Here is a 22,020-nt window from a genome sequence, read left to right on the forward strand (position 1 = left end):
TATATATATATATATATATATATATATATATATATGTATGTATGTATGTATGTATGAAGTCCCCTTTACCTCACACATACACAGACCTATAGATATATTATAGAGAGGTTCCCTCTGCACAAGCGCACACAAACCCCCTCCCAAGTACCTAATATACAGATATAATATCCCCTATGCCTAATATGTACTGCACTTCTCCGCAATCTGATATAAAGAACAAAACACAGTTTATATGCCTTATATGGAGCTACATATCGTGTGGAAAAGTGGAATTGTGCTGCTCATTCCGCAATTTGCTACACATTTATCACACACACAGTATAAACACACACAGGAATACAGTTATACTCAAACAACATTTTTCACACACACAGTATAAACACATACAGTTACACACACACTAAAACAGTTATACTAAAACAACAATTCAAACACATTACACATTTATCACACACACAGTATAAACACATACAGTTACACACACACTAAACAACATTGCACACACATAGTTACACACACATATTACACATTTATTAAACACATACAGTTACACACACACTAAAACAGTTATACTAAAACAACAATTCACACACACACATTACACATTTATCACACACACAGTATAAACACATACAGTTACACACACACTAAAACAGTTATACTAAAACAACAATTTACACACATTACACATTTGCACACATATATTATAGGCATAACACATCAGTCTATAGATGATTTACTGACTTGGTTAGTTACGCAGCTGAGAGCCAACCTACCCTGAAACAAACAAGGGAAAGTACTATAAATCCCAGGAGAATGGAGATAATTCCCAGCGTTCGTTCCAGCGTGATCTTCAGCAGGAAACCAGGAAACTATTCCCAGCATGCACTGCATCGGAAGCTCCGTCACGTACAGCAAAAGAGGCAGGGTCCCAAGGTTGATACTTAGTTCAATAATCCCAGTACCTTATCTACAGGTATATAATAGTATATAGATATTCCCATTGCCTCACACACAAATACCTCCCCAGCGCATTATATACAATATTATAAAGAGGTTCCCTCAGACTCACACACACACAGCCTCCTTCCAGTACTTTATCCTCGAGTAGCAGCTACATCCCTTGTAGCAAAAGGACCGTGAATTTACAGAAGTCACGTGACTGCAGTGACATCATCTGTCCTTTAACCGGACTGGATATAGCTGCTGCTGCTACCAGGTAATAAATGTGATGTTAGGAAGCGTGACAACTAACATTAACCGCCTAAGGGTGAGGGGGAACTGTGGGTGCAGAGAGTGGGGTTAAGAGTGTGAGCTGTGGGTGCGGAGAGGGGTTAAGAGGACGAGGAGGGCTTTATGTGCGAACCTGTACAGGGGCTGGGGTATGAGACAGCTGTGCTGTGGGTCTGACTCTGTACAGGGGCTGGGGTGTAAGACAGAGAGGGGCTGATGTTTGTACAGGGACTTAGGTGTGGGGCAGAGGAGGACTGTGAACCAGTACAAGAGGGGGGGGGGGGAGAGATAGGGGCTGGGGTGTGTGAGACAGAGGTGGCTGAGACCCTGAGAGTCTATACAGGAACTGGGATGTAAGGAGGGCTGAGCATCTGTACATAGGCTGGAGTCGAAGTGTGATGCAGAGGGGAGGGCTGAAAGTCTGTATAGGGGCTGGGTTGTGAGACAGAGGTGGGGGGATAAGAGACTGTACAGGATCTTAGGTGTGAGGCAGAGGAGGACTGAGAACGAATCTCTACAGGGGGACTAAGAGTCTGTACAGGGGCTGCAGTGTGAGACAGAGGGGGACTGAGAACTAATACCGATACTGGTGTGTGAGAGAGAGGTCTGTGAGTCTATACAGGGGCTGGGGTGTAATTGGGGCTGAGGGTCTCTACAGGAGCTGGGGTGTGATTGGGGGCTGAGGGTCTCTACAGGAGCTGGGGTGTGATTGGGGGCTGAGGGTCTCTACAGGACCTGGGGTGTGAGATGGAGGGAGGCTGAGAGTCTCTACAGGGGCTTGGGTGTGAGATACAAGGAGGGTTGGGAATCTATACAGGGGCTGAGTTGTGAGGGCAGCTGAGGGTCTCTACAGGAGCTGGGATGTGAGGCAAAGGAGGCTGAGAGTCTATAGAGGAGCTGGAGTATGAGACAAAGGGGGCTGAGAGTCTGTACAGAAACTGGGGTGTGAAAAAGAGGGTGCTGAGAACTTGTACAGGGTATGAGGTGTAAGACAGAGGGGGCTGAGAGGCAGTACAGGACTGGGCTGTGTGAGAGCAAACAGTCCAATGGTTCACAGCACCACAGTATATGTTAGTGCACGGTGTATAGGGTAGCTGCAAACACCCCAACGTAGCAATCTTGAAAATGTGACACCACCACTGTGTAAACTTACAAAACACTTTATTAGGAGTTTACATAAAAAGCAGCAACGTTTCGGGGTTTTAACCCCTTAGTCATGCTAAAGGTACACAACATTTCATGACACTTTTAAACCCATTTTGGCGCCACAATACTTCCATGTAGAGAGTAAGTACTCCCTCTAGTGGTCATTCATTTTTTCTCTATTCAATTGTTAGTGTGTACTATTTAAAAACAATGTATCAGACTAAGCTAGACATCAGTGTAATTTTAGCAATACATATAAACTTAGGTCTCAGGTGTTATTTATATCTATTTCACATCTTTGCTGACTAAATATAATATAAAATTTCCTTAAATAAATTAATGCCTACACTTTAATTGATTTTGATTAAACACATAGTTAAAGTTTATCACTATGAGCCTTACTTAAAAGTTGATTTTCCAATGTAAATGTAAACAATGCATAAAAATGTTGCCTTACTGTAATGCAAGTTTATATGTTTAAACTTCTGTTGATGTATCTTTTTTGTCTCATCTTATTTGCCGTTATTTTAACCATTCTCAGTGTCCATTGATCTTATCATTATTTTTGTAACTGTTGTGTACATGTATTTCAAAAAAACAATTTGTAAATAGACAACTTTTTAATTTTTTATATTAATAAATATCCAAATATCTTAAAATATACTTAAATATTTATAAATATTTTTAAATATAGCAATTTAGGTCAAAATCCCTGTTTAACCCTTTGGGGATGAGTGTTTCCATTTTATAAATCCATTTCATTTTTTGTTGCTTTAGGATTTTTTCCCTATTCATACCATTGCGTCGGTTTGGGATTTGTTGTATAATTTGCCAGCGTAACTGGCTAACACTATGGCCTTGTTCAAGGAAATGTTTCGAAAGGGGTGCCTCCAAGTTCTTTTTCCTAATGTTTCAGCGATGCTGGCTCAATCTGTCTTTTACTTTTTGTGTAGTCTCACCCAAGTAATACTTGGAACACGGACACTTTATTAGATATATTACATAATTGCTATCGCAAGTATGAAACCCCCTAATATTGTAACACTTTCCATTATGCGGATGATAAAAATTTGGGCCTTTAATAATCAAATTACAACTTACACACCCTAAGCAGGGATAACTTCCATTTCTCTTGCTACCAATAAAGGTTTGTGTATCCCTTTTCTCTGTACCTACATCACTTTTAATGAGGTGGTCCCGTAAGTTTTTGACCCTTCTATAGGCCATAAGGGGAAATTCCCTAAACTGCTCTATGTGTTGGTTGCAATCACATAGAATGTGCCAGTTATTCCTTATTGCTTTTGAAATTACATTACTATGTACACTGTGTTGTGATACAAATACTAGTCTGTCTTTCATATTGGCTTTCTCCTTTGTTTTGCCTGGATGTTGAATTTCCTCAATTTGCTCTTTAATTAAATGTGGGGGATACCCTCTTTGTATGAACTTATTGGTCATTTCTGTGAACCTTTTCTCTTTCACTTCCTGTTCACTTACTATTCTTTGTACCCTCAAAAGTTGACTTTTGGGTAATGATTTAATTAATCCTTTAGGGTGAAAACTGTTGTACTCCAATAAGGTGTTCCTGTCCGTTTCCTTAGAATAAATATCTATATTCAATCTGTTTTGTACCTTTGGAAACCCTTGTGTCTAAGAAGGTAATGCTTTCCTCACTGTATGTTAATGTGAATTGTAGTGCCCTTACCATTGTATTCAACTCCTTGGTAAACTCTTCCAGGACTCCAATGCTGCCCCACCACACGCCAAACACGTCATCTGTATAGCGCCACCATACTGATCCGTACTGTTGAAATAAATGATTTTCATAGACCATGCGCTCTTCAAATTCGTTCATGTACAGGTTGGCGTATGATGGGGTAACATTGGAGCCCATGGCTGTTCCCTTGACTTGTATGTACCATTCGTCCTGAAAAAGGAAAAAAATTCCAGTATAAGAGTAAACTCAACAAATTCTCAATGAACTGACCCTGCATATATGAATATTTGCCACTGACCATAAGGGCCTTTTTTACAATAGAAATTCCTGTCTCATGATTGATGGACGTGTATAAACTCTTGACATCCATTGAATATAGCACATATCCATCAGATGGTAATTCAAGTAATTCTATAATTCTATTTTCTCCAAAAAGTTACCTGTGTCTTTTAAATAACTGACCATTTTGACCACTTCAGGCTGTAATAATTTATCCAGATATTTAGCTATATTGGTGTATACCGAGTCTACACAAGAGACAATAGGCCTACCTGGTGGTCTAGTGGGGTCTTTGTGTACTTTTGGTACCGTGTAAAAAATTGGTATCCTTGGGTTATCAACTTGTAGGTAATCTGCTAACTTTGTGTCTATAATGCCCATGTCCTCTGCCTGTTTAAGCATGTGATTGATTTCTTTTTGTATTTTGGCTAAGGGGTTGCTCTGTATCTTTTTATAAGTGGAGATGTCATTTAACAGTTCTTTAATTTCACTAACATAGTACTGTTTGTCCATGATGACAGTAGCCCCTCCCTTATCAGCCCCTTTAAGGATGATACTTTCATCACTCTTTAAAGTTTTCAATGCTTGGTGATCATGTTTATTGAAATTGATATGTTTTTAATTTTATTCTGTAGTGATGCTATTTCATTATCAACCAACCTAATGAATGTGTTCACACTATAATTAGACAAACTGGGATTAAATGTGCCCTTTTTCCTAAGTCCCAGACTATCCAAAGTTAATACCTCATTTGCTTTTTTAAGATTACCATAATTTTTACCAATAGTTACACATTGTAACTCATTAAACCAGACTTTCAACTTGATATTCCTGTAAAAGTTATGCAAGTCTTTAGTCAATTCAAAAAAGTCTAAATCTTGAAATGGACAATATGAAAGTCCTTTGTTAAGCACTCTTAATTCATCTGCTGTGAGGGTGTGTTTGGAGATATTTACCACTGTGTCTTGCAGCAGGATCACTTCTTCTGTATTTTTCTTTGCGACTTCCTCACCTCCCCTTGTTCTGCAGTTTTCTTCTGTTTGTGTGCCTCTGTGACTCTTATGTTTGCGGCCTCCCCGGCGGAATCGCTCTCGCCGCCGCTGTTCTCCAAAGGGTGTTGCGAGTTTCCTTCTGATGACGTGTCGGAGCCTGTAGTGACGCTCATGTCACCTGTTTGCCGGTTCCTTCCTCTATTGGTTCTCCTCATTGTACGGGCTCTATGGGTCGATTGGTAACCCTGGCTACCGCATCTCCACTTGTATACTCTGCCTGTGCGATAATCCTCTTCGTCCCTCAGGAATTTCACCCGCTTGGTTTCTTTGATGTTTTTTTGTTCCGTGGCGATCTTCTCCTCTATCCTATCTTCCAATTGCTGGAGCTCTTCCGTTGTCAGAGCCGTAAGTAAATCCATGCGTTGTTTTGTGGTGGTTTCAGTTTGTTTTTCAATCTCTTTAAGGAGAGCTTCCACTGTGCAGACCATTAAGTCGTACGAACATTTATTTATAATGGCTTCAAATCTGTCACAGTATTCTTTATTATCCCTAAGGAGGGTAGGTACAGTGCTCATCCTTAAGCCTCTTGGGATTCTCTTAACTAAATAATATTCTGCAAGTGTAGTTGCGTGTAAATCCCATTTCATCAATTTGACTTTTAATTGTTCGATCCCCTTGCTGTAACAGTAGACTCAGCGGTCCTCAGGAATTCACGAGATCCTCTGGTTAATGCCGTTATGCGTGCAGCCTCCAACTCGCTATAGGCAAACATTTTATTACCATCTGTCTTGTTAGTCGTCTCCTTTTCTTTATCCATTTTTGTATATCGTACTGTGTGCACGTTCCCCAGCAGCTATGTAACAGCAAACAGTCCAATGGTTCACAGCACCACAGTATATGTTAGTGCGCGGTGTATAGGGTAGCTGCAAACACCCCAACGTAGCAATCTTGAAAATGTGACACCAGCACTGTGTAAACTTACAAAACACTTTATTAGGAGTTTACATAAAAAGCAGCAATGTTTGCATAAATTACACTGATGTCTAGCTTAGTCTGATACATTGTTTTTAAATAGTACACACTAACAATTGAATAGAGAAAAAATGAATGACCACTAGAGGGAGTACTTACTCTCTACATGGAAGTATTGTGGCGCCAAAATGGGTTTAAAAGTGTCATGAAATGTTGTGTACCTTTAGCATGACTAAGGGGTTAAAACCCCGAAATGTTGCTGCTTTTTATGTAAACTCCTAATAAAGTGTTTTGTAAGTTTACACAGTGCTGGTGTCACATTTTCAAGATTGGGCTCTGTGTGAGAGAGAGGGTCTGATAGTCAACTCAAGAATACTTTATTAGCATGACATTATTACATGTGTTACCAAAGTAATATGTTACAATAAAACAGATAAATAACAATTAATAAAGTAGGAGTATAGTGGGCAAATATAATAACAGTTCATATAATCTGATTGGTGGTTCTGTTCATGTGACAGTCTGCTACATATTTTGCTACTATCCTTGTAGCTTTGTTTTTTTCTCCTAAGAGTACACAGTCTTTCTTGTTCAGACATCTGTGGGAAGTCTGTTATTTCTTTCATTATTTTTGGGAAATATTTATCCCTTAAGAGTTTGTATCTTGTACAGTACAAGAGGAAGTGTGCTTCAGTCTCTATGTCCCCACTGTCACACTGTGCACATTGTCTGACTGCCCTGGGTCTCAATTTTGTCTGATATCTGTCAGTCTCTATTTCCAGCTGGTGGTCAGAGATTCTGTATTTAGTGAGTATCTGTCTGTGCTTTGGGTTGGTGACACTTGTGAGATACTCGGCTAGTTTGTATTCTCTTTGTAGAGACCTGTAACACTCCAGCTTGTTCTGTTGTCCTATCTGTTCCTCCCAGTGTACCTCTCCTTTAGAGCTGTTTGTAAGGTGTTTGGTTACACTCTCTCATGGGCTGTGCTTTTGCTGATATGGTTTTGCAGGTCTGATATATATTCTCTAAATGCTTTTGATACTGGGTCACAGAGTGCTTGTGGTAAAGTGTACTTGTGTATATGAGCTGAGGTGTAAGACAGGGGGGCTGAGAGTCTACACAGGGACTGGGGTGTTAGATGGGTTGAGAGTCTGTATAGGGACTGGGGTGTGAGACAGAGGGGGCTGAGAGTCTTTTACAGGTTATGAGGTGTGAGACTGAGGGGGCTGAGAGTCTGCACAGGGACCAGGCTGTGAGACAGAGGGGACTGAGATCTTGTACAGGGGCTTAGGTGTGAGGCAGAGGAGGACAGGACTAGGAACCAGTACAGGACTGGGGTGAGTGAGAGAGAGGGTCTGAGAATCTGTACAGGGGCTGGGGGTGTGAGACAGAGGGGGGCTAAGAGTCTGTACAGGGGCTGGGGGTGTGAGACAGAGGAGGCTAAGAGTCTATACAGGGGCTGAGGATCTGTACAAGGGCTGGAGTGTGAGACAGAGGGAAGGGCTAAGAGTTTGTATGGGAACTAGAGAGTGAGACAGAGGGGGTGAGGGTCTTACAGGGGCTGGGGTATGGGACACAGGAGGGCTGAGATCTTATACAGGGGCTTAGGTGTGAGGCAGAGGAGGGCTGCAAAGCAATACAGGACTCGGGTGAGAGACAGAGGGGTTGAGAGTTTGTACAAGGACTGAGGTGTGAGACAGAGGGGGCTTAAAGCCTGTACAAGGGATGGGGTGTGAGACAGACTGGTTGAGAGTCTGTATATGGGCTGGGGTGTGAGACAGAGGGGACTGAGAGTCTACACAGCAACTGAGGTGTGAGACAGAGGGGTTGAGAGTCTGCATAGGCTCTGGGCTGTGAGACAGAGGGGGGGCTGAGAAGCTGTACAGGGATTGGGATGTGAAAGAGCAAGTGGCTAAGAACATGTACAGTGGCTGAGGTGTGAGACAGAGGGGGCTGAGAGCCTGTACAAGGGATGGAGTGTGAGACAGAGGGAGGCTGAGAGTCTTTAGAGGGGCTGGGGAGTGAATCAGAGGGGGGAGGATACAGGGACTGTACATAAGCTAGGCTGTGAGACAGTGGGGTCTGAGAACTTGTACAGGGGCTTAGGTGTGAGGCAGGAAGGGGGCTGATATTCTGTACAGGGACTGGAGTGTGAGACAGAGGGGGCTGAGAGTCTGTATAGGTACTACAGTGTGAGTGAGGCTGATACAATGAGCAAGCTGTATTTGAGGGAGTGAGGACTTGATGAAGTGCAGTCTTTGTGTTAGGGTGATGGGTACAAGTCTGACCTGTTTATAATAATTATATATTTATCACTTGTATATGTGATGGGGTCACAGGAAGTCAGTCTGCATGGTTGCACCATACAAGATGTGACATAACTGGAAAAAAAGTTTGTAAAAAATGTTTCTAATTGCTAATATTATTATTATTATTATTATTACTGTTGCTATAATTGAACATTTATGACTATCTTAATAGTGTCAAGAGAGGTGAAAAGTAAGGGGTGACATGAAGCCTTTTAACTAAATATATAGAGGAAACCACATCCCAGAGTAATGCAATATATATAATAAAATGAAGCACAGCTGTTCAGTGGGTAGTAGGTATACGGACCAGGCTTACAGCACATGTAGTAGCACACATATTTACTTGGTGTCCAGTATTTGTTGTGTCCTCACTTTAGCAGCCTCACATAATTTGTAATTTTATCCTATTATCAAGCTAATATGGGGTTATATGATTGGGCCAGATTCCAGTTTGGGCATAAACTGCAGATGGAAAAACTAAAGTGTAGCAGGACAGAGCTACCAGTTTGGGGTAATCCCATAAATTACAGGATAACTGGTAACCTGGGAGCTGTGGCACTTAGTGTTTAACATCTGCTTCCTGATTTATCAGATAACAATGCATATTCCTGTATACAGTCACCTTCTCTTGCTTCTAATGAGCTTAAAGGGACACTCAAGTCAAAATTAAACATTTATGATTCAGATAGAGCATGCAATTATAAACACCTTTCCAATTTACTTTGATTAACAAAATGTGCACAGTCTTTTTATATTTACACCTACTGATCATGTGCAAGAAGTCACAAAATATATGTACTGTGTATGCATTTGTGATTAGCTGATGGCTGTCACATGATACATAACTTTGAAATTTGTCAGAAAAAAATCTACGACTCGTTTGAAATTCAGACTAAGTGCTATTGTCTTGTTATCATGCAAATGTACTGTATTTACTGACCCTTTAATAATAAATGTGTCACCACATAATGTCAAACAAGCTATTTAAAGATTGTCACATTTTATCACTTTATATGTTATCTGCTGCATATGGAGCTGGTCACATGTGTAGTATTAGATTGTGCATATGTGAAATAAACATGTTTGATATCACATAAGCCGCGTTCGGCAAGCACCTCCAGCAAGCCCAGCATCGCTTGGAGCGTTCAGGGAAGGCTTCCAAGAGAGGTGCTGGGCGTTCGCTGAACGCTCAGATGACGTCAGTCCCAGCGCTTCCAGCTTGCTGGTAACGCGCTGGGAGTGAGAAGAGCAAGTGTCTGAGCGTCTCAGCTCCATATGACGCGGCTTGGGATTTTTTTTTTTTTTAACGCTCCTAAAACCGTGACGTTTCCCAGCTCCACGTCATCACTCAGGGGATTTAACTGGCGCTGGGTCTCGGCGTTTGACGAACGCGGCTATATTCATCTCTTTACCTTAATAAAAATACAGGAAGAGCTCTGATTATTTCTGATTATTTCTGATCACTCACATTAACCGTCTTCCTTTCTTCTTGCAGGTGTCACATTTATAGCATCAGACGCAGTCACTGACAAAGAACAAGATGAACAAATACAGGAAGCAGATAGCAGAGCAGTTCCTGAGTCAGGCCCTGGGCATCATCTGCATGCTGACCGGAGAGGTAAGAGCTTCTGGGTAATGTCATGTGACACTGGTCCTATTTACTGTGCTGCTTCTGATAAACCAGGCTTTTCTTACTAACCCTAACTTCAGCTCACCCGACCATCTCACTTAACCTCGCCGAGACCATCTTACTAACCCTAACTTCAGCTCACCCAGACCATCTCACTAACCCTAACTTCAGCTTACCTAGACAATCTGACTAACCCTAACTTCATCTCACACAGACCATCTCACTAACCCTAACTTCAGCTCACCCAGACAATCTGACTAACCCCAACATCAGTTCACCCAGACCATCTCACTAACCCTAACTTCTTCTCACCCAGACCATCTCACTAACCCTAACTTCTTCTCACCCAGACCATCTCACTAAACCTAACTTCACCTCACTTAGACCATCTCACTAACCGTAGCTGCATCTCATCCAGACCATCTCACTAACCCTAACTTCATCTCACTCAGACCATCTCACTAACAATAACTTCATCTCACCCAGACCATTTCACTTACACTAACTTTTAAGGGACATTCTACTTGAAAACTGCTATTGTTTAAAAAGATTCACAAGTTTTGCATAACCATCATTATTATACAAATATAGCTTTTGATTTATTATTACCTGTATCTAAGCCTCTGTAGACTGCCCCTTATCTCAGTGCTTTCTACAAACTTGCATTTCACCAACTAGTGCTGGTTCCTGCATAACTTCACAGGAGTGAGCACAATGTTTATATGGCACGCATGGGCTAGCACTGTCTTGCTGTGAAAAGCTAATAAAAAGCACTGAGATAAGAGGCAACCTGCAGGGGCTTCGAAACAGGCAGAGGTTTAGTGGTTATAAAGGGACCATTGTTATGCAAAGATGGGGAATGAGTAGTAAAGGTGTTGTATATCTTTTTAAATAATAAAAAAAAATCAATAGACTGTCCATTTAAGCTCACTCACCTGCACAACCCTCCAGCACAAATCCTCTCCCAAAAAATACAAAGCCCTACTACATGTCCTCTATTGCAAAAACTCTCCCCAGAACCTAAAGGCCCCTCTGCATGACCCTAACTACAAAAAAGGCTTAATACCCAAGGGACCCCAGCACCAAAGGAACCTCCTATCAACCAAGGGCTCAACTTGTTGCCCCCCCCCCCCCCATCACACCCTCTCAAATGTTCCAGCAATGTTGATGTTCTTGAGCTCATGTCCTCAGTCTTTAGCAGCTTTTATCCATAGAGGTCCCACAAAATTATCCACTATATGTTTGTTATTTATTTGTTTTGTGATGATCGAGAGAAGTAAACAAGAACTTGTTAGTCCAGGCAAATGGAGTCTGATGATCTTTCTCATAAATATTATAGGAATACACCATTGTGAAGAAGAGGCCCTCCCACAGCAGCGTTCAACAGCTGAGCGGAGAGGTGAGTACTGCTGGGGAATGTGACAATATATCAGCATCAGGGCACAGTGACTTCCTTTACTGACCCATCTGGCCCTGTTTGTATTTCCTACCTACTGTCTGTGTCTCTGCATGTTCTCAGTAACATTATCCTGGCTCTGTCAGTAAAAGTGTGTGACAGAACCAGTCCCTGTGTCAGCGCTGAGTGAGTTGTGTGTGTTTCAGGTGCCTATAAAGTGTGATGATGTTGCCGTGTATTTCTCTATGGAGGAGTGGGAGTATATAGAGGGACACAAGGAGCTTTACAAGGACGTCATGATGGAGACTCACCAAGCACTAAGGGCTATGGAGATCCCAGGAAATGAGAGCTCAGGTAATGCACATACATTATAGAAGTGACTGACAGAGAGTAAATCTACAGTGAATCTGTCACGTGTGATCTAATGAGCTGTCTGATTAAAAACTAGTTTTATACCCAACAAAAATAATAAAAACACAGTTAAATGATCAAGAGAAATTACTGTTAAATGTTTACATATATAAATGAATATTTAATTGATTTAAGTGCAAAACAGATGCTTTGTTTTGTTCTTAATTGAATACATTTAAAAAATACAAATATATATTAAACACTAAACAAGAGGATATTAGGTTGATATAAGTACAAACTAATAAAGGGAATATTACAATATAAGCATATATAATGCCATCTGGTGCAGACCCTATAAATTTAAATGTAGAAAAATAACTATAAGAAAAGAAACAGGACACATCATGATACATGCTCCTTATATATAGATAGGGAATACAGCACTCTTTTAAATGTAGAAAGCATCCAAGTTTAATTATGTCCCAATATACAATACATATCCATAACACAACATAAATGTGCACAGTGCAAAACAACACATATAATAAAAGCAAATAGATTTAGGTCACGTGACTAACATGGGCCCATATTTAGTATAACATCGGCAGTAACTGATTTGCAAGGGTAAAACAGAAGCACTACACCCTGCTGCACACAGAACCCCCTAACAAATGTAGAGGAGGATAAACCTGGGCAGGTTCACGTATGGGGATCTAAGTGGATCGTAGTAACCTTACAAAATCCGGCATATATATACATGACTCTGCAAAATGATGTACAATGTCAGCTAATAATAGCCAATACAAATAGCCAGATACATGCAAACGGGCATATACACAGGAGCAGCAAGTGTTAGTAGCAGCAAGTTAGTTCATACTTAAGCAAAGTTCTCTACATAAATCCTCATCAGGTCAGACGGTTTGTATTGCCTCAAAAGAAAAGGGTCGTTTGAGGCAATACAAACCGTCTGACCTGATGAGGATTTATGGCGTGTCGAGTCTCACTTTGGCTCTTTCTCCACGTAAAGACAGATAAGTGTTTGGAAACTCACTAAATTGTGGGACTGTGCTTTTGTCGCTGGAAGTGGAACTTTCATGTTTTACCAGTGATTTTGTCTCTCGTATACTGCACTGTGGAAGCTTATGGAAACGACCTTGATATGTAGAGAACTTTGCTTAACCCCTTAACGACCAATGACGTACAGGGTACGTGCTACAAAAAAGGTCAGTTAACGACCAAGGACGTATCCTGTACGTCCTTAGGGATTTCAAGCGGTGGAAACGATCCTGATCACTTCCAGCCGCTTTCAAGGTATTGCAGTTATGCCTTGATATTGAGGCATCACTGCAATACCTTTTTTGGCACACCGATGCAGAGAGGGCCACTTTGTGGCCCTCTCTGCATCGGCCAGCAATGGTGCCGATTGTTGGTGGGTGGGAGCAGCCGCAGGGAGGCGGGTAGGCGGCCCATCGCTGGGAAACTTCAGGAGGCTGTCGGGTGCGCACGGGAGGTGGGGCGCCAGTACCCAAAATGGGGGCAAATAGTTAGTGGGGAGAGGGTTAGAGAGCTCTTTGGGGGGGGGGATCAGGGAGCTTGGGGGCTAAGGGGGCATCCCACACAGCAGAATATATTTAAAAAAAAACAACTTTTTATTTTAGTACTGGCAGACTTTCTGCCAGTACTTAAGATGGCGGGGACAATTATGGGGGAGGGACGAGAGCTGTTTGGGAGGGATTAGGGGGTGGGATGTCAGGTGGGAGGCTGATCTCTACATAAAAGCTAAAATTAACCCTTCAAGCTCCCTACAAGCTACCTAATTAATCCCGTCACTGCTGGGCATAATACACGTGTGGAATAATTTCAGTGAGAAACCCAAAGTTAGTGAAAAAGTGAACCATTTTTTTCATTTGATCAAATTTGGCGGTAAAATGGTGGCATGAAATATATCAAAATAGGCCTAGATCAATACTTTGGGTTGTCTACTACAGTGTTTTTCAACCAGTGTGCCGTGGCACACTAATGTGCCGTGAGAGATCCTCAGGTGTGCCGTGGCAGACTGACAACAGTGTGACATATTTTTTAAATTTTGTTTGTTTTTTACTCCCAGTGCAGGGGTGTCCCTCTTTCAAATTTTGAGATATTGAGAGGTTTGTAACAGGCTCATCAGGCAGACAGGCAGGCATCATTTACAACCATGACATATTGACATTCATTCACAGACAATCATTATGATTGTGAATGAATGTCAATATGTCACGTATAGTTTGTAGGAGGCATGGCATCACAGCACAATACATACAGTATGTGTGTGTGTGTATATATATATATATATATATATATATATATATATATATATATATATAATATATATGCTGTAGTAGGCTACAATGTGTGATTTTTTTTTTTACATTTTGGGATGGTGGTGTGCCACAGGATTTTTTTTATGTAAAAAAGTGTGCCACGGCAAAAAAAAAGGTTCAAAATCACTGGTCTACTACACTACACTAAAATTAACCCTACAAGCTCCCTAATTAACTCCTTCACTGCTGGGCATAATACACATGTGGTGCGCAGCGGCGTTTAGCAGCCTTCTAATTACCAAAAAGTAATGCCAAAACCATAAATTGCTGCTATTTCTGAACAAAGGGGATCCCAGAGAAGCATTTACAACCATTTGTGCCATAATTGCACAAGCTGTTTGTAAATAATTTCAGTGAGAAACCCAAAGTTAGTGAAAAGTGAGTGAAAAAGTGAACGTGTTTTTTTTTTTTTTTTTTTTTTTTTTTTAATAACTTTATAAATAGCGAGGACAAAATGATCCACCACATGCGTGGCAAGTTAACAGTAGGAAAAGCCAAGGTACATATCAAATTCGCCAAGTCCATCATAATAACAGATGAGATGAAAGAAGATTTCATCCTGCATAGGCAGGGAACCAAATTGTCCACACAGTTTTCGTTTTTCAATTTAAACAATCAAAAGCCAAAACAAAACAATAACAGTCAATTCACAAATAATAACATTAACACTTACCCGGGCCCACCGACTCGCCCCCCACAGACCTAGCAGCAGAATCCAGAGACTGTACAATTGTCTGGGCGTCCGATAAATCTTAGTCAGTCTGTGGACACCATTTACCTCCGAGGTTCTCACTTAAGATATAGAGGCTATTTCTGAATGGGTGTATAACACTGTCTCTCACTCTAGGTGAAATAAATAAAAGATAAGCCTCCCATTTATGGATACATTTCCTGACTCTTCTCTCTGGGTCCCCCTTTGTATCTGCCTGCTCAGTCAACATTTGGGTGTGTATCCTGCCCAGCAGCTGCCTAAATGGAGGTGTTCTATTGCTAGCCCACCCCGTCAAAATGATTAACCTGGCAAGCATTAGGACAGTGGTGATGAAAATGTCAAACTTATAAATTCTGTCCTTGGGTATCAAAAATATCACATGTTGTGCTGTGAGTGTCACCTGTTGATTCGTTACCCTTGCCAACCAATAAGAGACTCTAAACCAGAATCCTCTCAACTTGGGACAGTCCCATAGCAAGTGAATCCAGTCTGGGGATGGGTATCTACACTTATTACATATGTTTTCCGCCCCCGGAACCCACCTAGCGCGGATGCAGGGTGTAATATAAGACTGATGAATAAATTTCATATGTGTCTCCCTTAGATTGGCTGAAATTGTACTAGCATGCATCTTCCCAAGGCTCCCTTTAATGAGGTCAGAGTCCACCGACAGTTCTCTATGATTTGACCATTTCGTTGTGAGTCTCTGAATAGCGGGGCCCTCACAGTGTTTGAGTAATAGATCGTAAGTGTGCGATATCTTATAAGAGCCCTGTTTAGCCAGAGCACATAATTTATCTATATTGGAGGGTTATGTAGTCAACAGCTTGGCTGAGATCAGTTTATAAAGATAATGCCTGCATTGAAAGTACGCAAACCTATGTGTCCCAGGAAGATCATACAAACTCCGTAACTCAGAAAAGGGTGTGATATCTAAAGTGAATGGGTTAAAAAGTTGGTGGAGTCTTGTGAGGTGTTGATGGTGCCATGTAACAAACACTTCAGTCGTGTAACCAGGGAGGAACTGTAGATTGCCTTGAATCTGCAAATATTTAGTCACTAAGTGCTGCGTCCCCCATAGCTTGCAAATCCCGGACCATGCCCTCAAAGGATCTTTAAATAGTATATGAGACTGTATAGATGGGGGAAGTGATTTGAGAGGTGAATGGGGCAGGAATGCCAAATGTAATGGCCTAACAAGACCACCCTCTAACTCAGGGACGGTGAAATATTCATTCCCTACCATCCAGTCCAAGACAATCTTAGACAATGCAGACCAGTTATACCAGGTAATGTTCGGAAGGCGAAGCCCACCCCCACCCGAGGACATAAATAGGTACTTTTTACTTATCCTATGTTTTTTCCCTTGCCATATAAAGCGACCTAATGATGCCTGAAGAGAAGCAGCGTCCTTGCGCGTCAAGAGAAGGGGTAACATCTGTAGCGGATAGAGGAGCTTAGGAAGGGCGATCATCTTAAAAAGCTAAACACTTCCTGAGAGGGACAAGGGGAGCCTTGTCCAGCCAGACAACAACTGCTTGATATTTGCAATAACTCCTGTGAGATTAAGATGGTATAGCTTAGTGGGATCAATGTGTAAAAGGATCCCAAGATATTTAAAAAGGCCCTCTGTAACCTTGAGTCCAGTACCTGACAATGTGGTGTTACTGAGGTTCTGCAACCAGGTAACTTCCGATTTGTCGACATTGATTCTATACCCCGAAAAGGACCCAAATTGTTTGATAATATCTAGGAGGGGCTGGAGGTTATCTTGAGGGTCACCTACGAACAATAGCAGATCGTCTGCGTATAATGAAAGATGATATTTATGTCCAAGAATATCAAGTCCTGTACAATGTTGTCTAATATATGAGGCCAGGGGCTCTATGGCCAGGTCGAACAACAGAGGGGAAAGGGGACAACCCTGCCTAGTTCCTCTCCGAAGTGTGAAAGAGGGAGAGAGCTCTCCATTGACTATGAGGGATGCCATAGGGGCCTGATACAGTGTGCGAAGGAAGTCAGCAAAGCATCACAAAATTCCGAATTGTTCCAGGGAGGTGTGCAAGTGATCCCACTCTATCCGGTCAAACGCCTTTTCTGTGTCAAGTGCCAAGAGGCACGCATCTGGCAAACTGGAAGGGGTTTGTGATGTTGCATTATACCAGTAATATGATGAAATAGCTAGAACTTTCCGGATATTAACCACCGAGGATCTACCCTTGATAAAGCCTGTCTGGTCCATATGTACAACATACGGCAAGATCGTCGCTAGACGGTCAGCCAAGATCTTCGTCAAGAGTTTATAATCCCCATTAAGAAGGGAGATTGGTCGATATGAAGAGGTCTGGGTATGGTCCCTGTCTGGTTTGGGAATCAAGCAAATGTTCGCCTCCGAAAAACGCCTATCCATTCGCGACGCACCCTCCAGATATGCTGAAAATAGAGAGGCTAAGGTGGGAGCTATTTCCTCATTCAAAAGCTTGAAATATTCAGAGGGCAGCCCGTCAGGGCCCGGGGCCTTCCCTAATTTGCTGTTCCGTATGGCATTGATAACTTCCTGTACATGAATCGGGGCGTTGAGGGTCGATTTTTGCTCTTCAGAAATAGTGGGTAGCTGCACCAAACCCCAGAACCTTTGTTTCGCCTCGCGATCCACTGTCTGACTAGTTTATAGTTCCGTGTAATATTTCACAAATTCCATCATAATGTCTTTATTGTTTGAAGTCAATTTGGACTGAGAGTATATAGCCGCTATATGAGATTTGGGGCGGTAAGCATGGACCAGCTTGGCCAACAGTTTACCAGATTTATTACCCTGGCGAAAGTATCTACCCTGCCTATGTGTATTAAACTTAAGATGTTGTTGGGTTAAGAAAGTGTCTCTAGCCTGCTTGAGCTCATAATACTTTTTTTGAAGTGTGGGAGAGGGGTCAGAAAGGTAGTCATTGTATGCTGCAGTAAGCTGCGAAAGGAAGTCACCATCTATCCGTTTGTTGTTTCTATTGTATTGGGCCGTAATACAGCCCCTCATTACTGCCTTAGAGGCATGCCAAAACAAATCAGGGGTGACTCTGTGTATATCATTGTCCGACGCATAGTGTGACCATGAAGACTTTAGATGGTTACGAAAGTTTATATTACTGTAAAGATACGTGGGGAACCTCCAGGATTTTTTAGGTTGCAATAGTAACGTGATTGGGGCATGGTCCGAGATTGTGATCTGTCCTATGGTAGTGGTATGAACTTGAGGTGTTAATGCCGAGGATGTAAGGAAGTAGTCAATCCTTGACATGGTGTGGTGTGTTTTTGATAAGCAAGTAAAATCTCTCTCATCCGGATTTTTTATTCTCCAGACATCTACCAAGTCTAGTGTCTCTTTAAAAGAGCTAATTAGGGTTACCTCTCTACTATGCGGAGCACGTTGTCTCAGGAGGCCTACCACTGATGGGTCTTTGAATCTATCTAAGGGGAGAGCCTGGGCCAGATTAAACCCCCCCCCTCATAATCAGTGGGGCATTGTAGGTTAGTAATTTTGCTAGTAAGGTTGACCAGAAATTAGGGTTAACCTCGTTCGGGCCATAAATATTGCAAATGGTATAAGTGAATTGATGAATTTGTAACAAAGCTATAATATATCTGCCTTTCTGATCAATGTCGACCTGCGAGAAGGAGATTGGAAGACCCTTCCTCACCAAAATAGCCACCCCCCTCTTTCTACTCTCTATTGGGGAATACAGTGCCTGACCTACCCAGCGTATCTTTAGCTTTTCGTGTTCGTCTGCTGTCAACCTAGTCTCTTACAAAGCTATATCAGCCTGTAGGGAGTTTAAATGTTGCAAGATAGTGCCTCTCTTTGCAGGCGATGTAATGCCTCCCACATTCCAGGCAACTACCCTAATAGGCACCGCCATAAAATTAGTGTAAGGATACTAGGCAGGGGATTGTCAAGTAGTTGCGTCTTATAACTGTGAAGAGTGTGTACCCTGCTGTCTTCCTGGGTGAGAGAGGCAGTGTGTGATGAACCCCTGTAAACAAAAAAGGATAGGAGCCCCCAGGACCCACACTGAACCCAAGGTGACTCACTGCGATATACTGCTAGATGTAAGAGCTGGTCAAAAGCCGTGGTGAGGTGGTCTGTGGATGGCGAATTCAGAGGGTCCCAGGACCCCCCCATGACAGGAGCTGGAAGAGAGACAAGAATGAGACACATGCAAACAATACAATAATATCCGCAGCATATCTATATTAGCATGAAACAATAACCATACAACGTGAAAGTCATGATATCCAGGATAAAAAAACTTTAACAAGGTGTACCCTGAGGATAATATGGAGCGCTTAGAAGGCTGAACTAGGGGGTGGCAATGGTTCCAAAGAGCTATAGCATGAAGTAACAATTCTAAATGGGTAATAAAAAAGAGCCAAGGTATGTTAAACATCATGTCTAATGGCCAAAGAGGGAAAACCCTACTCAGGCAACAAAGAATTATTAGGCGCCAACAATAAGAAAGAGAATCCAGAATGAAACTAGTGGGCAAAAAAGAGCACCACGGGTGTTCTCTATGTAATGGGTTCAGCCAGGGGAAACAGATGGGGTCAAGCTGGCAGCATTGGTCTGAGAAACCTATGCCAATATATGGTATTAAAATATGAGTTTGATCTCCCTTACCCATATCAATAAAGGAAGATATAAAAAACAGTAGCACATGAAAAAGAAAGGTATACATCATGTAAAGGAACACGAAATACATTTCACAGATACAAAATACAAACTCTCATTAGAGAGCATGTCAGCCATTGTCCTGTCTTCGTTCAGATAATAGGTAAGCCTGCACCGCCGCAGGGGAGTGGAAGATCTTAGGCCCAGAGGAGGTTTGAAGCTTGAGCTTGGCTGGGTACAGGAGGGCAAACTGACGACCCTTTTCATGAAAGAGAGATCAGAGTGGTGCAAAGTCTTTCGCCTAGATTTGGAGTTTTGCGTTAGAAGGGGTGCGTTAGCTACACGTGCTTTTTTCTGGCCGCAGCTTTTAAATACCGCTGGTATTTAGAGTTCACAGAATGGCTGGGTTTTCAGTGCATTAGGCTCCAAAAAGGGAGCGTAGAGCATAATTTAACGCCACTGCAACTCTCGATACCAGCGGTGCTTACGGACGTGGCCAGCTTCAATAACGTGCTCGTGCACGATTCCCCCATAGAAAACAATGGGGCTGTTTGAGCTGAAAAAAAAACCTAACACCTGCAAAAAAGCCGCGTTCAGCTCCTAACGCAGCCCCATTGTTTCCTATGGGGAAACACTTCCTACGTCTGCACCTAACACTCTAACATGTACCCCGAGTCTAAACACCCCTAACCTTACACTTATTAACCCCTAATGTGCCGCCCCCGCTATCGCTGACCCCTGCATATTATTTTTAACCCCTAATCTGCCGCTCCGTACACCCCCGCCACCTACATTATCCCTATGTACCCCTAATCTGCTGCCCTAACATCGCCGACCCCTATATTATATTTATTAACCACTAATCTGCCGCCCCCAACGTCGCCTCCACCTAACTACACTTATTAACCCCTAATCTGCCGACCGGACCTGAGCGCTACTATAATAAATGTATTAACCCCTAATCCGCCTCACTCCCGCCTCAATAACCCTATAATAAATAGTATTAACCCCTAATCTGCCCTCCCTAACATTGCCGACACCTAACTTCAAGTATTAACCCCTAATCTGCCGATCGGAGCTCACCGCTACTCTAATAAATTTTTTAACCCCTAAAGCTAATTCTAACCCTAACACCCCCATAAGTTAAATATAACTATCAATAAATAAATTAAATACAATTCCTACAAATAAATACAATTAAATAAACTAGCTAAAGTACAAAAAATAAAAAAGAACTAAGTTACAAAAAATAAAAAAATATTTACAAACATTAGAAATAAATTACAACAATTTTAAACTAATTACACCTACTCTAAGCCCCCTAATAAAATAACAAAGACCCCCAAAATAAAAAAATGCCCTACCCTATTCTAAATTACAAAAGTTCAAAGCTCTTTTACCTTACCAGCCCTTAAAAGGGCCCTTTGCGGGGCATGCCCCAAAGAATTCAGCTCTTTTGCCTGTAAAAAAAAAACATACAATACCCCCCCCCCCCACATTACAACCCACATACCCCTAATCTAACCCAAACCCCCCTTAAATAAACCTAAACCTAAGCCCCTGAAGATCTCCCTACCTTGTCTTCACCATGCCAGGTTCACCGATCGGTCCAGAAGAGGGTCCGAAGTCTTGATCCAAGCCCAAGCGGGGGGCTGAAGAGTGACTTCCATCCTCGGGCTGAAGTCTGGATCCAAGCGGCGGCTGAAGAAATCCATCATCGGGCTGAAGTCTTGATCCAAGCGGGCGCTGAAGAAGTCCATCATCGGGATGAAGTCTTCTATGAAGCAGCATCTTCAATCTTCTTTCTTCCGGAGCCATCATCTTCCAGCCGACGCGGAACATCCTCTTCTACCGACGACTTCCCGACGAATGACGGTTCCTTTAAGGGATGTCATCCAAGATGGCGTCCGTCGAATTCCGATTGGCTGATAGGATTCTATCAGCCAATCGGAATTAAGGTAGGAAAATTCTGATTGGCTGATGGAATCAGCCAATCAGAATCAAGTTCAATCCGATTGGCTGATCCGATCAGCCAATCAGATTGAGCTTGCATTCTATTGGCTGTTCCGATAGCTATTTAATAGCTATTGTACCTGGTTAAAATAAATACAAAGTTGCCTGTAAAATAAATATTAATCCTAAAATAGCTACAATATAATTATAATTTATATTGTAGCTATATTAGGGTTTATTTTGCAGGTAAGTATTTAGCTTTAAATAGGAATAAGTTATTTAATAAGAGTTAATTTATTTCGTTAGAATA

The 22,020-nt window shown here is 42.0% G+C and overlaps 2 protein-coding genes across 3 annotated transcripts in view; one reads left to right on the forward strand and one right to left on the reverse strand.

Moving 5' to 3' along the window:
• Window positions 1–1,120, reverse strand: part of LOC128657305 (gastrula zinc finger protein XlCGF26.1-like) — a 98,398-nt gene extending 97,278 nt beyond the window's left edge. The window contains exon 1 of one of the 2 annotated variants that reach the window (XM_053711598.1): window positions 1,073–1,120. Coding sequence is in view for 1 of the 2 variants with exons in the window: in XM_053711597.1 (XP_053567572.1) it covers window positions 777–885 (109 nt within the window). In the remaining variant the exon portion in view is untranslated. Of the gene's footprint in view, window positions 1–776; window positions 894–1,072 lie in introns of those variants that run through there. The other variant, XM_053711597.1, reaches the window with a different exon arrangement.
• A 75-nt stretch (window positions 1,121–1,195) lies between these two features.
• LOC128657304 (gastrula zinc finger protein XlCGF26.1-like) overlaps window positions 1,196–22,020 on the forward strand; it is a 128,242-nt gene continuing 107,417 nt past the window's right edge. The window contains exons 1-4 of the mRNA XM_053711596.1: window positions 1,196–1,219; window positions 10,144–10,266; window positions 11,618–11,677; window positions 11,881–12,028. Of these exons, the coding sequence (XP_053567571.1) occupies window positions 10,189–10,266; window positions 11,618–11,677; window positions 11,881–12,028 (286 nt within the window). The 5' untranslated portion in view covers window positions 1,196–1,219; window positions 10,144–10,188. The remainder of the gene's footprint in view (window positions 1,220–10,143; window positions 10,267–11,617; window positions 11,678–11,880; window positions 12,029–22,020) is intronic.

This window comes from Bombina bombina, chromosome 4, assembly GCF_027579735.1.
Source record: "Bombina bombina isolate aBomBom1 chromosome 4, aBomBom1.pri, whole genome shotgun sequence".
Lineage (NCBI taxonomy): Eukaryota > Metazoa > Chordata > Amphibia > Anura > Bombinatoridae > Bombina > Bombina bombina.